This window comes from Pipistrellus hanaki (genome assembly GCF_964339955.1).
Source record: "Pipistrellus hanaki genome assembly, chromosome: 1".
NCBI classification, from domain to species: domain Eukaryota; kingdom Metazoa; phylum Chordata; class Mammalia; order Chiroptera; family Vespertilionidae; genus Pipistrellus; species Pipistrellus hanaki.
The window spans coordinates 40,984,946-41,007,586 of NC_140503.1; the positions used below are offsets into that span (position 1 = coordinate 40,984,946).

General features: G+C 38.5%; 1 protein-coding gene across 2 annotated transcripts in view; it reads right to left on the reverse strand.

Annotated features, from left to right (window-relative positions):
* Positions 1-22,641, reverse strand: part of MAP2K5 (mitogen-activated protein kinase kinase 5) — a 238,149-nt gene that overhangs the window by 125,939 nt on the left and 89,569 nt on the right. For both annotated transcript variants that reach the window (XM_084887497.1, XM_084887496.1), the window contains exons 12-13: positions 15,984-16,045; positions 8,299-8,347 (exon numbers count right to left, since the gene is read on the reverse strand). In XM_084887497.1, the coding sequence (XP_084743623.1) occupies positions 8,299-8,347; positions 15,984-16,045 (111 nt within the window). The remainder of the gene's footprint in view (positions 1-8,298; positions 8,348-15,983; positions 16,046-22,641) is intronic.

The window sequence follows — 22,641 nt, forward strand, 5'->3', positions numbered from 1 at the left end:
CAATGTTTCTCTCTCATCAATGTTTCCAACTCTCTATTCCTCTCCCTTCCTCTCTATAAGAAATCAATAAAATATTAAAAAAAAACCCCACAAAGTACATTTGGCAACATGTACATGTTCTGATCTGTGTATAGAAACATAGGTGTGAAGAAATAAGTTCATAGCAGTCAGAAGGAATCTATACTCTGCCCAGCTCTGGAACAACCTACTTCTCCGAGTCTAAGATATCACCAATTTAAGACTCATACTGACTACAAAAGCTTTTCAGTGAAAAGGAAAAACACCCCCCAACCAATGGGATACTACATTAAATACATAAATAAATTTAAAATGCATTTTGAATGTAGACTTGGCTTGGAACAGCATGTTCATAAGACCAACTTTGGAAAATTGTTCTAAAGAAATATTAAAAATTATAGCAGATGAGACTTCTTTGACACTTGCTATATGCCAAGCACTGAGCTAAATGCATTAATACCTCATGTATTCTTTCATTAATCCTCATTATAATCCTTAATAGATACTATTAAACCCATTTTATAGATTAACACATTGAAGATAATATTAATGAAATTAGTTGCCCAAGGCCACACACAGTCTCCAATTCTCACTCTTAAGCTTTCACAAATTACATTATATTTATGAGATCAATCTCATCTGAATTTATGAGCTGGAGTATTACTCTAGCTTTGGCATTGAAGAGCTGGCTGATCTTTACATGTTTTATTTTAGATTTTTCTATTTCTCACAGAAACATACTAGATATAGAAGGGAAGTTTGGGGAAGGTTCTAACTGTTCTCTCAATCTCTTGCTGTTTTCTCTTGAGAAGCAGTTATCTGAACTATAACAATACTATACAGGACTATAACCTCAAAGAGGTTAAGAAACTGACCCAAGATCAGACAACTGAGTTCAAGTAAGAGGCAGAAGCAGCACTTAAACCTGAGACTGCTGAGCCTAAAACTAGAGCTCTTCCATTAGGCTACCAACCACTATTGCCTTTATTTGACTCGGTTTTTAAAAACTTCTTGAGCCTTAGTTTTCTCATCTAAAAACGGTAATTCAGTGATACCGTCCTTGCAAGGTTATCATGAAGCTTAAATAAAATAATTTATACAAAAGAGCCAATGAAGTAGTACATAGAAAGCATTCAATGAATGATAACAACAATGATTATTACTGTACCCTATCCAGAAGGAACTTAAATCTTCCAACAGCAAAAGAATGGATTTGATTGCCATGGTGCTGCCCACCTTAAACCTTGCCTTAGGAGAAAGGGACAGACACAGAGAGGTCCTCTAAGTACTAAACATTCCTGGCAGAGTGCTCTGAGGATAAATATCTTACTTTACTACTAGGAAGGAGAACAAAGGATGAGTTTTGATTTAGCTACTTTATAAAAAAATATGCATTTGACATATAATCAGTATCATAAATTAATTGTGGCCTCCAACCTCTACCAACAGAAATGACCCATCACATAGCTGTTCTCCCTCTCCCTCTGATGAGTTCCTAAACCTCAGGGTTTGCTCAGGAGACAAAGCTATCATCAGAGCTGTCTGTGGGGTTGGCGAATCAAACATCCATCCGACCACTGACAGAGTGCAAGAAGATGAGGGGATCACTGTAGGGTAACATAGAGACTTGTGAGTCAAACACACAATGATCACACGATCAGCTTTAAATCCCAGCAAGGCAGAGGGTCTTAGGGAAGTTAGAGGGGTACTAACTACCCTTCCCCATTTGTATTCTTTCCCTGTATAGCACATGACCTGTTCTCTCTCCTCTAGGGCTTTCATCGTTACTCATATGCTGAATTGGAAGAGGTGGCCTACATGGCATTGCTCCTGGGTCCCTCATCTTCTTAAGAGATTTCCTAAAAGGGATGACTATTTATAACAAATCCCATCACAGATGCTTGGGAGAAACCCTTGCTGATTAAATAAAGCTTTATTCCTTCTAGAAACTCTACTTTTTAAGAAATATTTTATTGATTTCAGAGAGGGAGGGAGTGAAGGAGGGAGAGAGGGAGGGAGGGAGGGAGGAAGAGAGAGAGAGAGAGAGAGAGAGAGAGAGAGAGAGAGAGAGAGAGAGAGAGAGAGAGAGAGAGAGAAGCATTATTTATGGGCTACGTCCAGCACGCCCCACACTGGGATTGAGCCCACAACACGGACATGTACCCTGACAAGGAATCATAGGTTTACACTCAACCAACAAGCCATATCGGCCGCGTTAGAAACTCAGCTTTTTAATGTCCAAGTCAGGGTTGTGCCTCTGCAGTTCTTTAATAATATCCGAGCGGGAAAATAGCTTAACTAAGGGAAAAAACGTTGTGCAATGTCTGGATGCTCCAAATTGCTGGCCAATGATAACAGCAACTTTTAGGCTTCTCTCTTTCCTACTCTCTCTTTTTCTAACATTGCAAATGTCCTTTAAATCATGAAGGATCTCCCCCTCTCCACCCCCCAAACTGCTGAGTTGTTACACCAAACCTAGATAGGATATTTCAGGGGACATGATGGTGATAACAACAGAATTTCTGAGACCCTTGAGAAAATGGTTTGTCTTTCTGGCAGGGGGAATTTCTAAAGTAGAGCTTCTACTGCACTAATAAGAATGCCTCTCTCTCTCTCTCTCTCTCTCTCTCTCTCTCTCTCTCTCTCTCTCTCTCTCTCTCTTTCTCTCTCTCAAGTCTGATTTACTGAAGTAGACTGGGCAGTAAAATTCACCCTTTCTATATGTACAAACAAATGAGTACAGCTGTGTGACCATACCAAAATCAAGATACAAAACATTTCCAACAACCCCCCCGCAAAAAAAAAAAATTCTGTCATAGGTTATTGCCAACTGTTCCTCTACCCTTCAGCAATCACTGATGTAATCCATAAAGTTTTGCCTTTTCTAGAATGCCAGTTAGGTGGAATGACACACTAGGCAGCCCTCTGCACCTGGCTTCTCCCACTCAGCACACAGTATTCCATGTTCCTCCATGTGTGTGTATCAGCAGTTGATACCCATTATTGCTGAATGTATTCTGTTGTATCAATCTATCACAGCTGGGCTGTTTCCGTTGGGGTATTATGAATAAAGCCACTAGAAGTAGGATTGGTGGATAACGTTGCAGGAAAAGTGCCATACTATTTTTCAAACCGGCAGTACCAATTTATATTCCCATCAGCAATGTATGAGAGTTTCAGCTGCTCTGTATTCTTGTCGGTACTTGATATTATCCTCCTGCCCCTTATTTTTAATAAAGTCTCTCTTTTAACAGAAAAAAAGCTAGCAGGAAACATTTTAACATTTTTTTTTTTTTTTTTTTAGTACACTGAACTACTGCTCAAAGTTTAAGTAACCCTGAGTTCTTTCTTTCTCTTAAAATCTGCAAACAATCCATCAGAATATTCTATTAACTCTGCAATTTAAAAAAACCCAGAATCTGACCACTTTTCCCATCTTCACGACTGTCTCCCTGATCTGGCCTCTGTAATTCACCTGGATTACTGGCTGCCACAGCTCCTAACAGCTGATTCCACACTCACCCCCGTTCCTGGCTGCAGGCACACTGACCTCACTGCTGTTCCATGAATGTTCCAGGCTCATCTCACCTGGTGTCTTTTGCTCTCCGTCCCCCATATACCTACTTGAAGAACAACTCTGCTCCTGCAAACCTTTGCTCCAATCTCATCTTCTCTCTGAGCCTATCTGATAAACACAGCAACCTATACTTGGTCTCCCCTAAGCTTGAGCCACTTTTCCTTTCCTCCGCATTACTAACCACCTTGTACTTACTTTTTCATTATGTTTGTTATTATGCACTGTTTCCCAACCCTGGCCCACCCCTCCCAGAAGACAACTTCCATGACTGCAGGAATCATTTGTTTTATAGATTGATGTTTTCCAAGTACTCAGACCAGTGCTTGGCACATTCTAAGTATACAATGAATAGTTGCTGAATGAACTAACAATACTGGCCTTGGCATTTAATGTAGCACCAACTGGAAGATCTGTGTGAGTCCAGGTTTATAAAAAGTAAAGCCAGGAGTAGAAAATAAAATTTCAAACATTCCTGTCAAAACTATAATACTCAGTTTCTCTAAACACAAATATAATCGGCAGCATTTGCCTTCAGAATAATATAAAAACCTCTTAATGTATAAATAATATTACCTGGCTGGGAAGCCCAGCTGGTTAAGAGTGTTGCCCTGAGATGCCAAGATAGTGGGTTCAACTCCTAGTCAGGGAACATACAAGAAGCGACCAACGAATGCATACATAAGTGGAACAACAAATGTGACTCTCAAACAAATAAGAATTAAAAAATTATAAATGAAAGTAACTAGGTTCATAAATACAAAGAAAGTCCCAGGATACCAACTATCTAGGTTGCTTCTTTCTATAAACTTCTCCATCTGTGTAAGATTGCCTCAGCTTGATTGCCAATTTTATCTTCTTAATCTAAGTTCTATTCTCATTACCCTTCCATTTCTATTTTTTATCCTCAGGGAAGACAGAGCAGTTACCGCCAGGGCATTCTCACATCTTCCAAAGAAATGGCATAGGTGTTAATCTTGTGTTTATGTTTGATGTGGGTAATGATGGCTATGACTGGAACTGTAGGCTTATTAATATGCAGGGCTCTCACCTCATTAGTGGCAATGTATGTTTTGAAGTTCAGCCGCAATGTTTGCTGTAATGTCAGATCTGGCCTAACAGACTTTCTCACTGTTCATTTTCTTTGTTTTTATCCAGTCAGTACATGCTATGTTTACAGGACTCACACATATGCTTTTTTTAATAAAGACAATTTTCTCACAGTAGTTAATCTTGGTGGAAGTTTCAAAAATTTTTAGTAAGTGTGTACTCATGTGATATATACATGTTAATTTTAGAGAAAAGATTTTCATAATTTTTGACCAGTAATAGAGTATAATAAACTATTTCCCTGGCTTGTTTTGGGAGTGGGGATGCTTATTAACTGGATAAAGCAATTAATTCATAGTTATTATATAATAAAAACCAGACCTGATTATTTGATAGTTTATAAAGTACTTTCATATAAATCACCTCAACCAATTCTTAACAAGAACAAAACAAACAATAGTAAAACCTGACTGAATATAGTATTAACCTGACTGGATATAATATTTGACAATCCATTATGAAGGCAACTGTTCTACCTCATTTTCTAAAAAGCTTCCAGTTGATATGTCAAATAAACTATCATGTACCAGATTAATAAGCCTATTGGAATGGGTGGTTTGTCACTGCTTGGTACTCATATTTCATTCTATTCTATAATCCTCATTGGATATGCACTATAAGAAAAATTTGATTTTAACAGCATGTTTGTAAGTCACTAATTATGTTTTATAAATCCCACAGTACACAATATGTAAATACATACATATATATATATAACAGCTAAAATTACAGGAACACTGTATTCCAAGGAAGCCATTTAAGTGTGAGAAATAGGTTGTTCACTTTTCTCATTAGGTAACTCAATATATCTCCATTTCTTAATCTTTAAAAATTGTGTTAATAAATACAAGATCCTGGTTTCTAGGAGAAGCATTTGGTAGGGAAGAAAATGGTGATCAGAGGAGAACACAGGTACTTAGCCCAAGACAAAGGACAAAGAGACTTAGAATACTCATTAGTAATAATCTTTCATCATCTCCGCTCACTATACTCTCACATCGCCTATACCAGACTACCCTTCTGTAGAAGGACACTTGTCTTTGATTTGACAACGTGACACATTCCAGCTATACTTCACCTCATCATTCATTTAGAGAAAGCAAAAAAGAATATATGTGCTTTTAGGAAGGTACAGCAATAGGCTTATACAGCAAAAGTGTATAAACAAGTAAATTACCTATTTAATTGCCTTAACTGAACTTAAAAGCTCTGATCTTTAATTGCCTGATTGAACTGATCTAAAAAGCTACAATTTTTTAATCAAGAGGAAAATTAAATAGCTTTTTGGTAAATAAAAAGGCATCTTTAATCTTATTTTTTATGGAATTCAAGTTATTAAATATGAACAAAATCTCTAAAATATTAACTACTCAATCTAGAGTGAATTTTTTTTACTACAATGTTTTACAAAAATCTTCAAGGATATCTGGCTTATTCCACTCTTCTATAAAAACACATGCTTTTAAATCCAGAAGGTAATAGTTTACATGAATATCTAGGCAACTGAAAAGCTAAATATATATTTAATGAAGCATGTTACCATAGCATATTATTTCCATAAATGAGTACCCATAATTATTGGGGAATAACCGTTCATTTGCACTAAAGTTCTTTAGTCTGTCCATCTAGACATGCAGATGTACATTCACTCACTGGTATTTACTTAAAACTAAAATCACTTGAGAGGATTTGTTGGCCCACTACCACTTCCCCCACTCAGCCCCTTGCAGATATCCTCTTCCCAACCTAGGAGCATTTTCCAGTGGGTGACTCTTTGTAGGAACTAGATTGGCCAGGACAGACTGAAAAGAGAAGTACAGGCTCAGGATTCCTTAGTGAAACTTCTATGTTCTCAGTCAAACCTCATATGCCACTGATCAAAGAACCATGTCTTCGCCCACACTGCCTCCAGCACTGGGAAGAAGGTCCTACCTGCCTCAGAGACGCTCCCTCCAGTCAACAACACTTGCCCACGGTGATAATAGGGTAGTTGTACTAGAAATCTGACTAACACAAACTTTATTTTTAGATCCAGATATAAACAATTTGAAACATATCTATCAAGATCCCATTTCAAATTATTCAATTTGAAAAATTCAGTTATTTCTCTAAAACAAAGAGTAAAACTAAAATAATTCATAGAAAATACTAGAGGTATACCAATTTATCAATTCTTTAAAAGAAAAAGAATTGCAGAATAACTAGAGAGAATCTCCCTATCCACTATACTTTCTCACGGAAAGTTATGGCTAGTGAGAATTCATTGTAAGCCAGATTGTGCTGTGTGTCCAGAGTATGGGATGGTACTAAGGATCACTTTAATAGTACATTTGCATATCCAGGGCAAGGTCCTTTTAATGAAAGCTTTGCTATTAAGAACTGATGACTTCCTTGAGTTCCTTTGTCAAATGAAGAGCAGATGTCCATAAAAATCAATAAAATGAAAAGAACTGACCAGTATATTAATTCCTATTAAGATGGCTACATGGGTTGATGCGTGTATGGAAGTGGGAATACTGGGAATAAAAGCAATATAAGTCATACCATTTCTTTTCATCTCGCTGGTGAAAAATGCTCCATTTTTCTCCTACCCACGGATGTGTTTACATGCTTATTCATACCCAGAAAGAGTAATACAAACTTTCCCTACATTTACATTTTGTACCAACTATACTTTATAAATACAGTGGATTGGCTTTAAAGAAAAATTTGGGTTATGATTCCATTAATCAGCATAAATACCTTAAAGAACTGAATTGATATTTTATTTGTCAAAATCTACATATCCTCTTCAAAAGAGGAATCACCAAGATATGAAAACCACCATAACAGAACCCTTAGTAACAGATGTGGTACTACAATTGAAGACATCAGTTGTTTTGTCTCTTTCATAGTTTATACTTTTTCTTAAGAAAAACTTTCCTTTAATCACATCTAATGTGTATGCTGTTGCATTCCCCAAATGTGCATTAAACTATGTTGAGCAGATGTGGAAAATTAAACAATACTGTTAGTAACATTAGGCCCTGAAGTTGCTTTGTTATAGTCTGTTTCTCACTTAATAATTTGTTCCAACTGAATTCAGACATTTTGGGAACATAAAAAAATGCAAAGGGAGGTTCCTTTTGCAACACTGAACAGTTATCTGATTATTCTTCTCATGTGTTATGTTAATAAACTAGGAAACTAATTTCTGATGCTTTTACCAATTCATTAAAGTTTCACTTTCAAGGCATGTGAAGTAATTTCTTAAGGAACTGTGTATGATGATATCTAAGTGCTAATTTTTTTAAAAAAGATGCAATCATACAGAAATGAAGGTTTTCATGAACTAGAGTTAAGAAAAATAAGATCCTGTCATTATCAAATAATATAAAATACCTTTTTACACGTTTGGTAAATACTATTCACAAAAATACAATACCAAGTTTATAATCTAAATCAGAGCAGTTGAGCAAGAAAAGAAAAATAACATTTTTTGGACTATCAAATATATCAGCTTAAATATTACATCACTTATTCACTTTAAAAATCAAGGGATATGAAGAGCTCCTCATCCCACTCAAATTGTCAAAGATTGTCAGCTTGGTACATACCTCTGTGTAGAATCTTTAAACTCCACAAATAGGTAAGGCCTTTAACAACCTGAATTTAAGAAAGAGTACAATGATGATTTTTATAAGGACCTTTCCACATTTAATCATATAATAATATCAACCATAATTCTTCCTTTAAAACTCTGTCAACCAATAAGTATCTCCCATTTGTGTGCCAGGCTGAGGATGCCAAATGTGTAAGTGTTCACCTTCTTTCTTTTCATGAACTTTCAATGTTCTGAAGATAAGGTATGAGAAATGAAAGAATGAAGTGTATGTGCATAATATGACCTGGAAGTACATTTACTAAGTTCTTACTGGAGAGGGATAGGAAAAAGGAACAAAGATCTTCATTTTTTTTTTTTTTTAATTTTTCTATACTTCAGTAGGTAAAAAAAATAAAAAAAAATCATAACATTGAAGACCAAAAAGGGACAATTTTAAAATTAGCTAATAAAGGCAATGGGTAAAAAAGTGATCACTTTTCCTGTTAGTAGTCAGGGAGGCTTTACCAAGTATTAAGCATTGAGTAACTGAAAAAAAGAAAAGAAAGCCCTGGCCAGGCTTCTCAGTGGATAGAGCATCAGCCCCAGGACTGAAGGGTCACAGGTTTGATTCCTGGTCAAGGTCACGTACCTCAGTTGCAGGCTCAACCTCTGGCACCAGTCGGGATGTGTGTGGGGTGTGTGTCTCTCTCACATAGATGTTCTCTTTCTCTCTGCCCTCCCCCACTCCATCCACCTCTCTCCCTTCCACTCTCTCTCTAAAGAGCTATGGAAACAATATCCTTGGGTGAGGATTAAGAACAACAATAAAAATTTTTAAAAAAGAGAGAAGAAAGCATGCAGGCCAAGGTCAGACTATATAATCAGAGTATTGGGGCAGTGTACTCTTCAAAAACATCAAGGTCAGGAAAGACAAAGACTGAGACACTGTTCTAGATTAAGAGAGCCATGACAACTAAGTGCAATGCATAACCCTAGTCTGGATGTTGAACTAGGAATCATTTTCTTTTGGTTTATAAGGGCATTATCGGACAACTGGCAAAATCTGAACAAGGAATGTTGATTAGATAATAATGCATCAATGCTAATTGCCTGATTTTGATCAGTCTACAGTGATAATCTAAGATAATGTCCTTGTTCTTAGGAAATATACACCTGAAGTATTGGGTCGGCAGCTAAGTAATTGCGGGTTTCACACATATATGGCTTCAGTTGAATTTTTAGGTTTGCAGACGTAGTACAAATGTAAAACACATTTTGTTATTTGATAGTTGGCTATTCAGCTGTTAATCAGTAAAAAAAGTTTTTTGATCTGTTTTGTAGTTTTCGTTTGGCGTTCGTTGAAAAATGGAAAATCAAAAGGAACATTTTCATCATATTTTGCTTTTTTATTTTCGCAAAGGGAAAAACGCATCGCAAGCTCATAAAAAGTTATGTGCTGTTTATGGTGACGAAGCCTTAAAAGAACAGCAGTGTCAAAATTGGTTTGCCAAATTTCGTTCTGGTGATTTTTCACTCAAAGATGAAAAACGCTCTGGTCGTCCAGTTGAAGTTGATGACGCCCTAATCAAAGCAATAATCAATTCGGACTGTCACAGTACAACACGTGAGATTGCAGAGAAGCTTCATGTATCACATACATGCATTGAAAATCACTTAAAACAACTTGGCTATGTTCAAAAACTCGATACATGGGTTCCTCATGAACTGAAAGAATCACAGTTAACGCAACGCATTAGCAGCTGCGATTTGCTAAAGAAACGTAATGAAAATGATCCATTTTTAAAACGACTGATAACTGGCGATGAAAAATGGGTTGTTTACAACAATATCAAGCGGAAAAGATCGTGGAGCAGGCCAGGTGAACCAACTCAAACAACATCAAAAGCTGATATTCATCAAAAGAAGGTTTTGTTATCAGTTTGGTTGGATTACAAAGGAATTGTCTACTTTGAACTCTTACCACCCAACCGAACGATCAATTCTGATGTCTACATTGAACAACTAATGAAATTAAACAATGCAGTTGAAGAAAAGCGGCCCAAATTGACAAATCGAAAAGGTGTTGTATTCCATCATGACAATGCAAGGCCACACACATCTTTGGTCACTCGGCAAAAATTAATGGAGCTTGGTTGGGATGTTTTGCCACATCCACCATATAGTCCTGACCTTGCACCATCTGATTACTTTTTGTTTCGATCTTTACAAAACTCCTTGAATGGTAAAAATTTCAATAATGATGATGATGTCAAATCGTACCTGATTCAGTTTTTTGCTAATAAAAACCAGAAGTTTTTTGAACGTGGGATTATGATGCTGCCTGAAAGATAGCAAAGGGTCATTGATCAAAATGGGCAATACATTACAGAATAAAGTTATTTAGTTCCATGAAAAAATTGTCTTTGATTTTTTAAAATCCGCAATTACTTAGTTGCCGACCCAATAGTTAGGGGTAAACGGTCATGATGTCCACAACTTGTTCTCAAATGTTTTAGGACAAAATATGTAGTATTCAAGATTGTGGCTGGGAATCCACATATGTGAAGGGCAAACTGAAGCTATACTCAGATTTTTGTCTACATTGTGGTTAGTATCCCTAAACCACTGTATAGACATGATGTTTAAGAGTAAACTGTGTATACATACATACATACATACATACACACATACATATATAAACCAAAGGTGGTTAACTGTTAACAACTGTGGAATCTGAGTGAAGCATCTGTGGGAATATTTTTTCTGTAAGTTTAAAATAACTTCAAAATAGTAAGTTTCCCAAAAATGTTTTAACTGATATTGGGGTAAGAAAGAACAAAGTAGCCCATCTGGCTGATGCAAGCATAAGTGTAGAATCATGTAGACAATATCAAAAAGGCAAGTCAAGGAAATAGAGAAGATATAAACATCTGAATTAGATTTGGATTTCAGAATTTAACAGCCTGAGTTAAGAATAACTAGTCAAATAATATACGGGAAAAAAACATATTTCTAAGACCCTACATACATGGATTACAAGTGCTACCTTCCAGTGAAAATTAAATCATTAGAAACTTTAGAAATCTTTATATAGACATTGTTGTAAAAGGAGATGCAAACATTTTTATTTCTACCCATTGCTCTGTATGCATATGAGTGTGGACTTGCCAATTTCAAGATTAACTATTCATAATTAGGTGTTAGATATAATAAATGAATACCTATCACTCAAATTGACTACAACAATTTAAAAGTACCTGTAATTTTTAGGAAATTTTAGGTGGGTCAGGACTGTAAGAACAAAAAAATGCTACCATTATGAGAAGTAACTGAGTGAGGTACATTTCTTAAAAATGGTGACAAGAGGATTGGGGTGCTAAATATGCAAGGGCTTTAGTTGATCAAGAAAGACTAAGAGTAATATTAAAAACAGAAATGCAAAGGGAGAAACCCAAGTTCCAAATAGTAAAGATTTGGAAGAATATAAAATCTATATCAATTAATCCTGAGCAGAGGTTAACATATTTTAATTGTTCTCATGGAGTAAAATGTACTCCTGAAAGATTTGCTAACACAGTATAATCAATCCCACAATGTTTGTCTACTGAAAGAGAATAGAATGAATACATTTTTATAGAAAATGATTTCTTTTGGGGTTTGGAATAAGTGATATTTCAATAGAACACACATTTTCTGGACAGAAAATAGTAAAAAAAAAAAAAAAATACCAAATAGTAATAACGATAAGTTTAACACAAAGGGAGGAAACAGGACAATGCTTATAAAAAAAATAACATCAATAATAAAAACAACTTTCATCTTGAGCAGTAGGACAAGATCATTTTATTTAGCAAGGAAGCAATTAGCTTCTGAGTTCTGGAAGTATAGGATAAATGTCTCAATTCCAAGCTTAGTTACATATTATAAAATCTTTCCATTAAAGCTAGCAATAAAAATTGGTCTCACAGAAAAAGAATAATCAGAAAACATACAAGGAGAAGGCAAGCCATCATATTCAGCCTACCAGGCAGAAAAAAAAGTAAAACAAATCCTGATTTTATGATATTGATAAAATTATAAATTTTGTTAGAGATTAAAAAATTGTTGTTTTTCCAACTTTGTCAAAATAGGTTACATTTTCCTTTACAAGCATAAAAGAATCAAAGTAGGGAGCTGGAAATCTGTCGACTGAAAATCTAAAGGGTATTATTGGCATTCAGTAGGCAGGTTTTCATAACAATGACTTGACAAAACCTTGACACTGAAAGTACTTATATCTGCTGTCAATCACTCACTCCTTGACATGTCAAGTGCACATCGTTTCAGGGACAACTTCAATCAACATTAGCACTCAGAATACACAGTGTCACTGCTTCAGAAATGAGAGGAAAATAAAATGTGGTAGATGGAAGGGAAAGTCACAAAGGCATTCCTGTTTATAGGAGACCAGATTCAAATGGAAAGTAGATAAAAATCACGGAACAAGCTGGAAGGCTGGATTCAGCCAGTTTATGTGGATTTCTTTATTTGAGAAAAATATTCTCTTGCTATACATCCTACAAGAGAAAATTTGAACAACATATCAGAAAGGCTGACAGGGGTCCATCCTCAATTGAACCTTGGATCTCTGGGAAATAGTTAATTTATGGAGGGAGAGATGCCTAGATATGGTTCTAAGACATGAAGAGAATATGAACTGTATGTGTTATTCCATTATTCTCTCATTCATACTTCTCTTTTTCTTTTAAACCTTGTTCTCTCTTTTACTCCGTTCTCTTCTTTTTTCTCATTCTCTTACGAAAGTAGAGTGAAAGAACATTGGGCCTGGAGTCAAAAGCCCTCAGTGCAAATTATTACTGGCTAGTTATATAACTCTGGGCAAGTTATTTAACTTTTCTAAACCTCATCTTAGTTATGCATAAAATATGTACAATAATCTACACTTTATAGAGTTGCTACAAAGACTGAATGATAATAGTTGCATATAAAACATTTACCCATGATGAAGTAGTCACTATACACCTATTTTCCTCCTCTCTCCTGATTCTGTTGATTTTGACCTCAAAAGAGCACCCATGTACTTTCGTGGCCTCACAGAGAGGACTAAAGGGAATGATGCTGAAGCTGTCTTCAGAACACTAGAAGAGAATCAAGGATACCAGGAACCCATTCAGGCCATGAGAATATCTACTTTACAAACCATGGCCTACAGACCACCGATTTGCTAGTCTTATTTTGATTGGTAGAATTCTTTCACTGGTGTTTGTTAGTGGCACCAAAGGATTATTTTAGTTTGTAGCCTACTCATTACATAAAAAAACTAGAGGTCTGGTGCATGAAATTCATGCATGCCGGGGGAGGGTCCCTCAGCCTGGTCTGCACCCTCTCCAATCCGGGACCTCTCAGGAGATGTCCCACTGCCTCCCACAATCTGGGACTGCTGGCTCCTAACCTCTCACCTGCCTGCCTGATCGCCCCCAACTCCTCTGTCTGCCTGCCTGATCACCCCTAATGACCTCTGCCTCGCTCCACACCTGGGATCCAGACTTCCCTCCCTCTGGCCGGCCACAGGCACCCAGGACCTAGGCCAGCTTCGCCTGGGCCGGCCACAGCCGCAGGGGACAGTGGGCAGGCAGCTTTGCCCAGGCCGCAGGCACTGGTGCCCAGGACCACAGGACAGGTGGCTTGTCTCTCTCCTAGGCTGCAGCCCCAGCCACTGGCACCTGGGACCATGGGTCAAGTGGCTTGGTGGCTTGTCCCTCTCCTGGGCTGCAGCCTGGCTGGTCCCCATTCCTCTCTTGCGAGCTCATTTGTGCCTGACTGGTCCCCATTCTTCTCTCCCCAGTGTTGATTATCTGAGCGTGATAGCATGAGGGCGTGACAACCATTTGCATATTAGCTCTTTATTATATAGGATATACTTTGGAGGCGTTACACAAGTTTAGGTCCCAGAAGAGTCTATAAAAAGTGGCAGATGGCCGAAACAGGTTTGGCTCAGTGGATAGAGCGTCGGTCTGCGGACTGAAAGGTTCCAGGTTCGATTCCGGTCAAGGGCATGTACCTTGGTTGCGGGCACATCCCCAGTAGGGGGTGTGCAAGAGGCAGCTGATTGATGATTCTCTCTCATTGATGTTTCTAACGCTCTATCCCTCTCTCTTCCTCTCTGTAAAAAATCAATAAAATATATATTTTTTTAAAAAGTGGCAGATGGAGAGCAAAACTATCAAAAGCATTTTTTCTACTCTGACCACAGCAGTACTATGACCTGATGAGCCATAAAAGTTGGAGAAATTGGAAGCATTCTAGAAAAAAACAAACTTCTAATTTTTAAAACTATAAGGGCAAATGTAAACAATGCTTTGGGCTAGCACTTATTTTAAATGCCTTTCTCTAAAATAATTTTTGTCATATTTCCATTATTCAATAGCTAAGCCCTGTATTGGAAACTGGATTACTATTATTATTTTCTGACTCTATTCCCTTCACAGGTTTCCCACTCTAGTAGAACTGAAAAGACGGTAGCCCTGTGCGGCTGCCCTACACAAGAGGGAGGTAAGATTTATGAATCAGGAAGAACATGCTTCTCCACTGAAGGAGGCAGATTTCTCTTTTATCCCAGTTCAATAGATAATTGAGTACATAGAACTCATATACTTTTTTTCATTTTCTATTGGTATCCTTGCCTTTTTTTGTCCTTTATTATACGTGTTATTAAACTTTAGAGCCAAGAACTGCCAAAAGCCACAAAGAATTCATTCCCCTCCGAGATTAAAAAAGGAAATGAAACATTTTTATTTTCATCTAAAATACTGATTTAAGTACTCAAATTTTACACTGAACTAATTTACCTAAACATGTAGATTAGAAGCTACTTAACAGCAATAGCATCAGAAAAGAAAGTTCTCATCATCCTGGGCAGTTCACACTAATAATTAGAAAGAAAAAAGGAAAGCTGTGAATTACAATAAACTGAAACTAAATAAGTGTCCATGCTGGATTAAAGGATTTGCGTTGTCAGTCTGATGTATAATGAATGTGAAAATCAGCCATTTAATTAAATGGTACATGGTATAATCGCTTTGTTCTGCATTAAACTGCTTAGGTTATCAGAGTGCCTTTAGTTTAGCAATTGTTCACTATTACACTACCCCATGGCTTCCCTTAGACACTGTTTAACCTACATTATTCCAAATTTGAAATATGGGGCTTATATAGCAAGTTAACTGATATATTTCATCAGTTTATAAGTAATATAAAAAAATAGAAAAACTACTTTTAATCACAAAGGAAATAAAAATTAAAACCCAAGAACAAAAATCTTTAAGAACAAAGTATTATTTTCTTATAGATGGTTTTATTTTAATAATTTAGACTTTAAAAGTATTTTCTAATATGCTTATAATTATAAAATGCCCAACAACCAGCTTTCTTTTTTGAAGGACATGGTCAATAAGAGCACTAAGGTCCCTGCAACACATGACAGCAGAACGGGTCAGAGTGCCCACAAGCCTGAAAGATGTCATGTGACTATATAGATATTGTGGGTTGGTCTATGGAAAGAAGAAAGCACAAAAATGACAATAAAAAGTTAAGATGGCCCTGGCTGTCAATAGGGATTGAGAAGAGGATATAAGGAGAGTAAGGCTCGACTAGAGACAAAACCATCCTGATTTCATAAGGTTGGAGCCATATACTCACCGCCACAGCAATCCTCCCAAGGACATGCTCTGGAATTTTTCTATATACATCCAAAGATCCCCCTGTAGAGAAAAACATGTGTTACTACCAATAAAACTACTAGAATAGAGTACTGGGTCTCTCCTCTGTGCATTCATTGTGAGAAAATTTTTTCTCATATCATGTATTAAATGTCTGGGGTAAAATATGTTTTTGTTCAGTCTATATATATATAAATAAGAAATATGCAAATTAGGCCAGGACTTCATAACGGGTCACGACCAGACAGGAGGTTGTGCGTGCAGGTGAGGCCCGGAGTGGAGATGGTGACAGAGACAGGGGGGCCAGCGAGCTGCTGTGCCCCAGCTCAGGCCAGCCCCCCGGAGCTGGAGCGGACATGGACAGGGATGCTGGGCTGGCCTGCAGCCTCTGTGGCTGAGCACAGGCCCGGATAGGAGGCGGCAGGCCCACCTCCGGAGGAAGTGGCGCGGCTCTCTCCCAGCTCCCGTGGGCGCCAGCGGCTCACTTCTGCTTCCCACGGAAGCTACACGGCTCCCGACAGCACGCTGCGGTTCCCACCCGCTCCCATGGATGCAGGGGGCGGCCTACTGCACACAATGGACTACTAGTATATAAATAAAGCTACTGGCTTTATATTTATCCTGTTTAATGCAGGAAAATGATCACTTCTTTAGATAACTTTGCCTTGTAGTTTCCAGATTCTAACATGAAGCTGGAAAATCCCGGAGTGACTAAAACTTATATATTTTGGCTCTGGGTACTACTGGGAAGATAATGAGAAAACACACTTCTGCAATGAGCTGAACCATCTTTATTTACTAAAATAGCATTTATATTACAGATGCAATAAAAGTGAAAGTATTTTAGAAAAAATATTTTATGTTTTCATTGATCTTTCAGATGAATGCAGCTGCAAGGATGAACAGTCTCAAGAAGATCAAGCATCAGATGCTGGTATTTGGAATGCTGATAAATGCAGCTTATTGCGCCAATCCCTTATGAAATGAACAGCTTGAGTGGCTCAAAACTAGGAGGTGCAAATCACTCCCATATACTAGTAAGAAGTCTTAAGAGGAGACTTATTTTATGTAGGACATAAATCAGGGCTTAATGAGCTAAGTAGACAATATTTAATAAGCTAAATAAAAAAGTTAAAGATTATGTCACTACCATTATCAGTAGAACAAGCCAAAAGAAAACCCTATTTTGGAGTAGTTCATTGGGTTTTGTAAATATCCATTTAATCCTGGTTACATCTCCCTCTCCTTAGCCATCATGTGGGTAAATATTTCCATAGATGGCTTTGTGTCACCACAGATTCATCTTGTCCTTGACATACTCATTAGAGATAATTGTCAGAGGCATAAAAAAATAAATAAACAAATAAATAAAAGATGTGGTAGATCCACTCAGAATCAAGAGTTCCTATTAAGAAGACTGATGAGTTCTCTTTGTGCAGTTAAGTAATTCTTATTTTTCCCTTTAATTTTTACTCAGTTTCACTGTAATTTGTATCCTATAGGCCTATCCCCAAAAGGCAATTTTTATTTATTTATTTATTTTATTATTATTTTTTAAAATATATTTTTATTGATTTTTTACAGAGAGGAAGGGAGAGAGATAGAGAGCTAGAAACGTCGATGAGAGAGAAACATCGACCAGCTGCCTCTTGCACACCCCCTACCAAGGATGTGCCCGCAACCAATGTACATGCCCTTTACCGGAATCGAACCTGGGACCTTTCATTCCTCAGACCGACGCTCTACCACTGAGCCAAACCAGCTTCGGCCCAAAAGGCAATTTTTAGATTCATCAAGTCATCAGATGTTAGAGTTGGTGGGACATTAAAGATCAGTGCAATGACTTTACTTGACAGGTGGGAGAAACTGAGTTCCAGAGAAGTGAGTATTCTACTCACGGTCATGAACCAGTTGAAAGCAGAGCTCAGGAAAGCTCTGAGCCTTTGAACTCCCAGAACGGCAAAGGTCTAAAATGTTTCCCTATAACATCGCATAGCTTGAGAATCACATGTTCGGTTTTTACAGTTAAAAAAAATCTCACTACAATGTGATATGATTATGACATATATTCAGAAAGAGAGAGTTTAATCTTAGCTGAGATGTTGGTATTCTAAACATTCAGAAACTCACTTATCTCTGAAACAGTTGGTTTGAACTATTTGATCCTGATTCCAAGGTCACTGGTTTGCTACCAGCAACCTGTCATTACTCAGTGTCCCTTGACCTCAGGTCATCCCTACCCATCATTTCATTGAAGGCTACGGGAACCAGAAAAAAGGGTGCTAACAGATTAGCAAAAAACTAATCTAGTTGCCAAACAACTAAATGTTTCTTTTGATGAATTAGGGCTATTGTCTTCATGGAACTAGGCCAAAAAACTCCTGGGATAAAGTCTGTGCTGATCCTAATACAGGGTCCAGTAACCCCTAACTGCCCTCCCCTGTAGGTCTGGTCCCCCCCACCTGCCCTCTCTGCTGGCCCAGTCACCTCTAACTGCCCTCCCCAGCAGGCCTGGTCTCCCCCAACTGCCTTCCTCTGCTGACCTGGTCACCCCTATCTTCCCACAACTGCCCTCCCCTGCAGGCAATCTTGTGGTGGCCATCTTGTGGAGGCCATCTTGTGTCCACATGGGGGTGGCTATCTTGTGTCTTGGTGTGATGGTCAATTTGCATATTGGGTAGGATGGAGTTTGGAGAACTGGAAGTTCTTTGGGTGAGTCAGTAAGTGGTGAGTGAATGTGAAGGTCTAGGGCATTACTGTACATTACTATAGAATTCATAAATACTGTTCCAACAGGGCCAAAAATAGAACATCAATTCTGTTAATGCTGCTCCATGTACAGAGATGTGGATTAGACTGGTTAGAAATACTGGGGCCAGGCTTTTGTGGCTTAGTGACTGAATGTCATTCCATGCACCAAGAGGTACCCGGTCAATTCCAGGTCAGGATACGTGCCTGGCTTGCGAATTTATTCCCAGTAGGGGACATGCAGGAATGTTTCTCACTCATCTAATTTCTCTCTCCCTTCTTCCTTTTCCTTCCTCTTTCTCTAAAAAACATATTTAAAAAAATACCAAAGAGAAACTGAGTAAGGAGTAGATCACTGTAATAGTGATATGTAGGGAGGAAGTGAAAGTGATTCTTCCTGGGGAAGAGAAGAAATAAGAAATCAAGATAGAGAGATAAAGGAATACAAGGGGTTGTTATGGCAATGTGGTTTTGGCTATTGCATGTTGGAGCAGTGGTGAGATTAAGGAACTTGTGATACACATTAAAATAGAGGGTGTTGCCGAAACCGGTTTGGCTCAGTGGATAGAGCGCTGGCCTGTGTACTGAAAGGTCCCAGGTTCGATTCCGGTCAAGGGCATGTACCTTGGTTGAGGGCACATTCCCAGTAGGGGGTGTGCAGGAGGCAGCTGATTGATGATTCTCTCTCATTCTCTCTCATGTTTCTGACTCTCTAACCCTCTCTCTTCCTCTCTGTAAAAAATCAATAAAATATATTTTAAAAATAAAATGAAATAAAACAGAGGGTGTTTAATATGGAGAGGGTGTAAAACTGAGGATTCAATATTTTTTTACTTTGGAAATTTGATTTTGATTCCATTGATCCTTTCTGGCACAAAGGACTCTCTAGCAATTGATGGAAAAAACAAAATCTATTGTATGTGTGTGTTATATTATTACAACCTGAAAATATGTCAAAAGTACAGGAACACGCTGCCTCCACACTAAAGATACAATGGCCCTTAAAACTTGTTAAAGTGGTTCTTGTGAACCTGGGTCCTTATAGGATCTGAGGTTCTCAACAGAGAATTTACAGTAAATAATTCTGAAGACCATCAAGTGTGATTTGGGAGGGCTGCAAGAACGCTCTGAATATGTAGGGCTGGGGAACAGGCTCCTCTGTGGGGGGACAGGCTTCTCTGTGGGGGGACAGGCTCCTCTGTGGGGGGACAGGCTCCTCAGTGGGGGGACAGGCTCCTCAGTGGGGGGACAGGCTTCTCTGTGGGGGGACAGGCTCCTCAGTGGGGGGACAGGCTCCTCTGTGGGGGGACAGGCTCCTCAGTGGGGGGACAGGCTCCTCAGTGGGGGGACAGGCTTCTCTGTGGGGGGACAGGCTCCTCAGTGGGGGGACAGGCTCCTCAGTGGGGGGACAGGCTCCTCTGTGGGGGGACAGGCTCCTCTGTGGGGGGACAGGCTCCTCAGTGGGGGGACAGGCTCCTCAGTGGGGGGACAGGCTTCTCTGTGGAGGGACAGGCTCCTCAGTGGGGGGACAGGCTCTTCTGTGGGGGGACAGGCTCCTCAGTGGGGGGACAGGCTCTTCTGTGGGGGGACAGGTCGGTGGCTGACTGACTGGGATGTAATCTGTGCACTCAAAACTGAGGAGCTGTGAGATGGAATCTATTGCCAAGCCCTACAGATATTGCTCCTATTAGAGAAAAAATAATTCCTTCTGAACCACATGTATTTCCATTTCTTCCTGGAAATTCAGCTCCAATAAAATTTTAGTAGAGGCCCAATGCATAAAATGCATGCATGGATAGGGTTCCTAGGCCTGGCTAGCAATCAGGGCCCATCTGTGAGGTGACTGGTAGGGCGATCGGGGGTGAGGTGAGGGGGGCCCTGCTGGCACCCACCTTGGCCAGCCTAGAACCACCCGCTCAATGGCCCTGACCCTGCCACCGCCGGTCGCCTCCCTCTGTGGGGCAATTACCTCTGTGGGCAATTAGGAGGCCCTTGCTGGAACCTGCCTTGCTGGCCTGGGGCCTGCGGGTTGGGGGCAGCTCCTGAGTTGAGCGTCTGCCCCCTGGTGGTCAGTGGGCATCATAGTGACTGATCGTTCTATGGGTCCTTCCACTCTTTGGTCGATTTGCGCATTAGGCTTTTATTATATAGGATGGGAGCATTCAGTTTTTACAGTGACTAAAATGTGGCACATGACTGTTCTAACATGTGATACAGATGAATGAATTTTGAGAACTTTATGTAAGTCAGTGATTTTCAACCTTTTCATCTCATGGAGCTCATAAATTACTAAAATTCTATGACACACCAAAAATATTTTTGCTTACCTGACTAAAAAAGAAAAAAAAAGAGGTATAATTTTGATTAATAGTAATTACCTATCCTTTTTGCTCCAAAGTGACTTTTAAAAAAATTAGGTGCCTATATTGTATATAAGGATTTCTGGTACTGAAAATTAACCAATCAGATACAACCTTATTATGTGAAGTGACCAATAAGATACAACTCTATTATAAGACCTATATATTTATGGTTCAAGACAGGGCATTCACACTAGATGGCTATTGTTGTGTTGGGTGTTGTCATTTTTTATTTGACAATCTAAGGCAGGGGTTTTCAAACTACGGCCCGCGGGCCACATGCAGCCCCCAGGGGAGTCTGATCCTGCCCGCCAGGTTTTTTGGGCAGTGAACGCAGCCAAGGTGTTACAGTAGGAATTAGTAGTTCATATAGTCCGGCCCTCCAGCTCTCTGAGGGACCGTGATCTGGCCCCCACTTTAAAAAGTTTGAGGACCCCTGATCTAAGGGAAAAAAGGTCAGTGGTCTTGACTAACTAGTCAGGTACTACATGTTTTAAAAATTCTAATGGCATGTTGGCTGAAAATCGCTGTGCTAAATGAAAGAAATCAAACATAAAGACTATATATTATATAAATTCCATTTGTGTCAAATGTCCAAAATAGAAAAATCTATAGAGACAAAAATAGATTAGTGTTTGCCAAGGACTACAGAAAAGAGGGAGTAAGAAGTGACTGTTGATTGATATGGAGTATGTTTCTGGGTATGATAAAAATGTTTTGGAATTAATGACAAGAATGGTACATGACCTTGTGAATATACTAAATTCATGGGTTTTGTACAAATTAGAAGGGTGAATTTGATGGCATTTGAACATACCATCTCAATAAAGAAATTTTTAAATGTATTTGAAAAATTGAAGACTTCTAAAAAGAATGATGAGCCCTAACTGGTTTGACTCAGTGGATAGAACGTCAGCCTGCGGCCTCAAGAGTCCCAAATTCGATTCCGATCAAGGGCATGTACCTTGGTTGCCAGCACATCCCCAGTAGGGAGTGTGCAGGAGGCAGCTGATCAATGTTTCTCTCTCATCGATGTTTCTAACTCTCTATCCCTCTCCCTTCCTCTCTATAAAAAAATCAATAAAATATATATTTTAAAAAAAGAATGAATAGTCATAAAATAATAACATCTACTAGCTCTATGAATCTACTTTTTCTAGTCAGTATCCTTGAAAGAACTATAATTCTTAGCATCTATTATAACTAATTTAGAGCAATTACATAGCTTACTATAGTATCAAGGCATCAATGCTGGCTCATTAAAAAGTCTTATAGGGCATGAACTAATTGCTTCAGTAATGCATTGAGATTTCCCAAAATGAACTAAGTATATTTTAAATTGTTGAATTTGAATGGGCCAGATACCGCAAAAATGAATATGTAAAATTTAGACTTCTTTGATTTAAAATAGGTCAATAATAACAATGACGGTAATTTCACTGATATCAAGAAATCTGCATTCTGCTTATAAAAAAAGGTCAAGAAAGAGTTACCAATGTAGGTACATTGAAAGGAATAAAAAAATAAAGG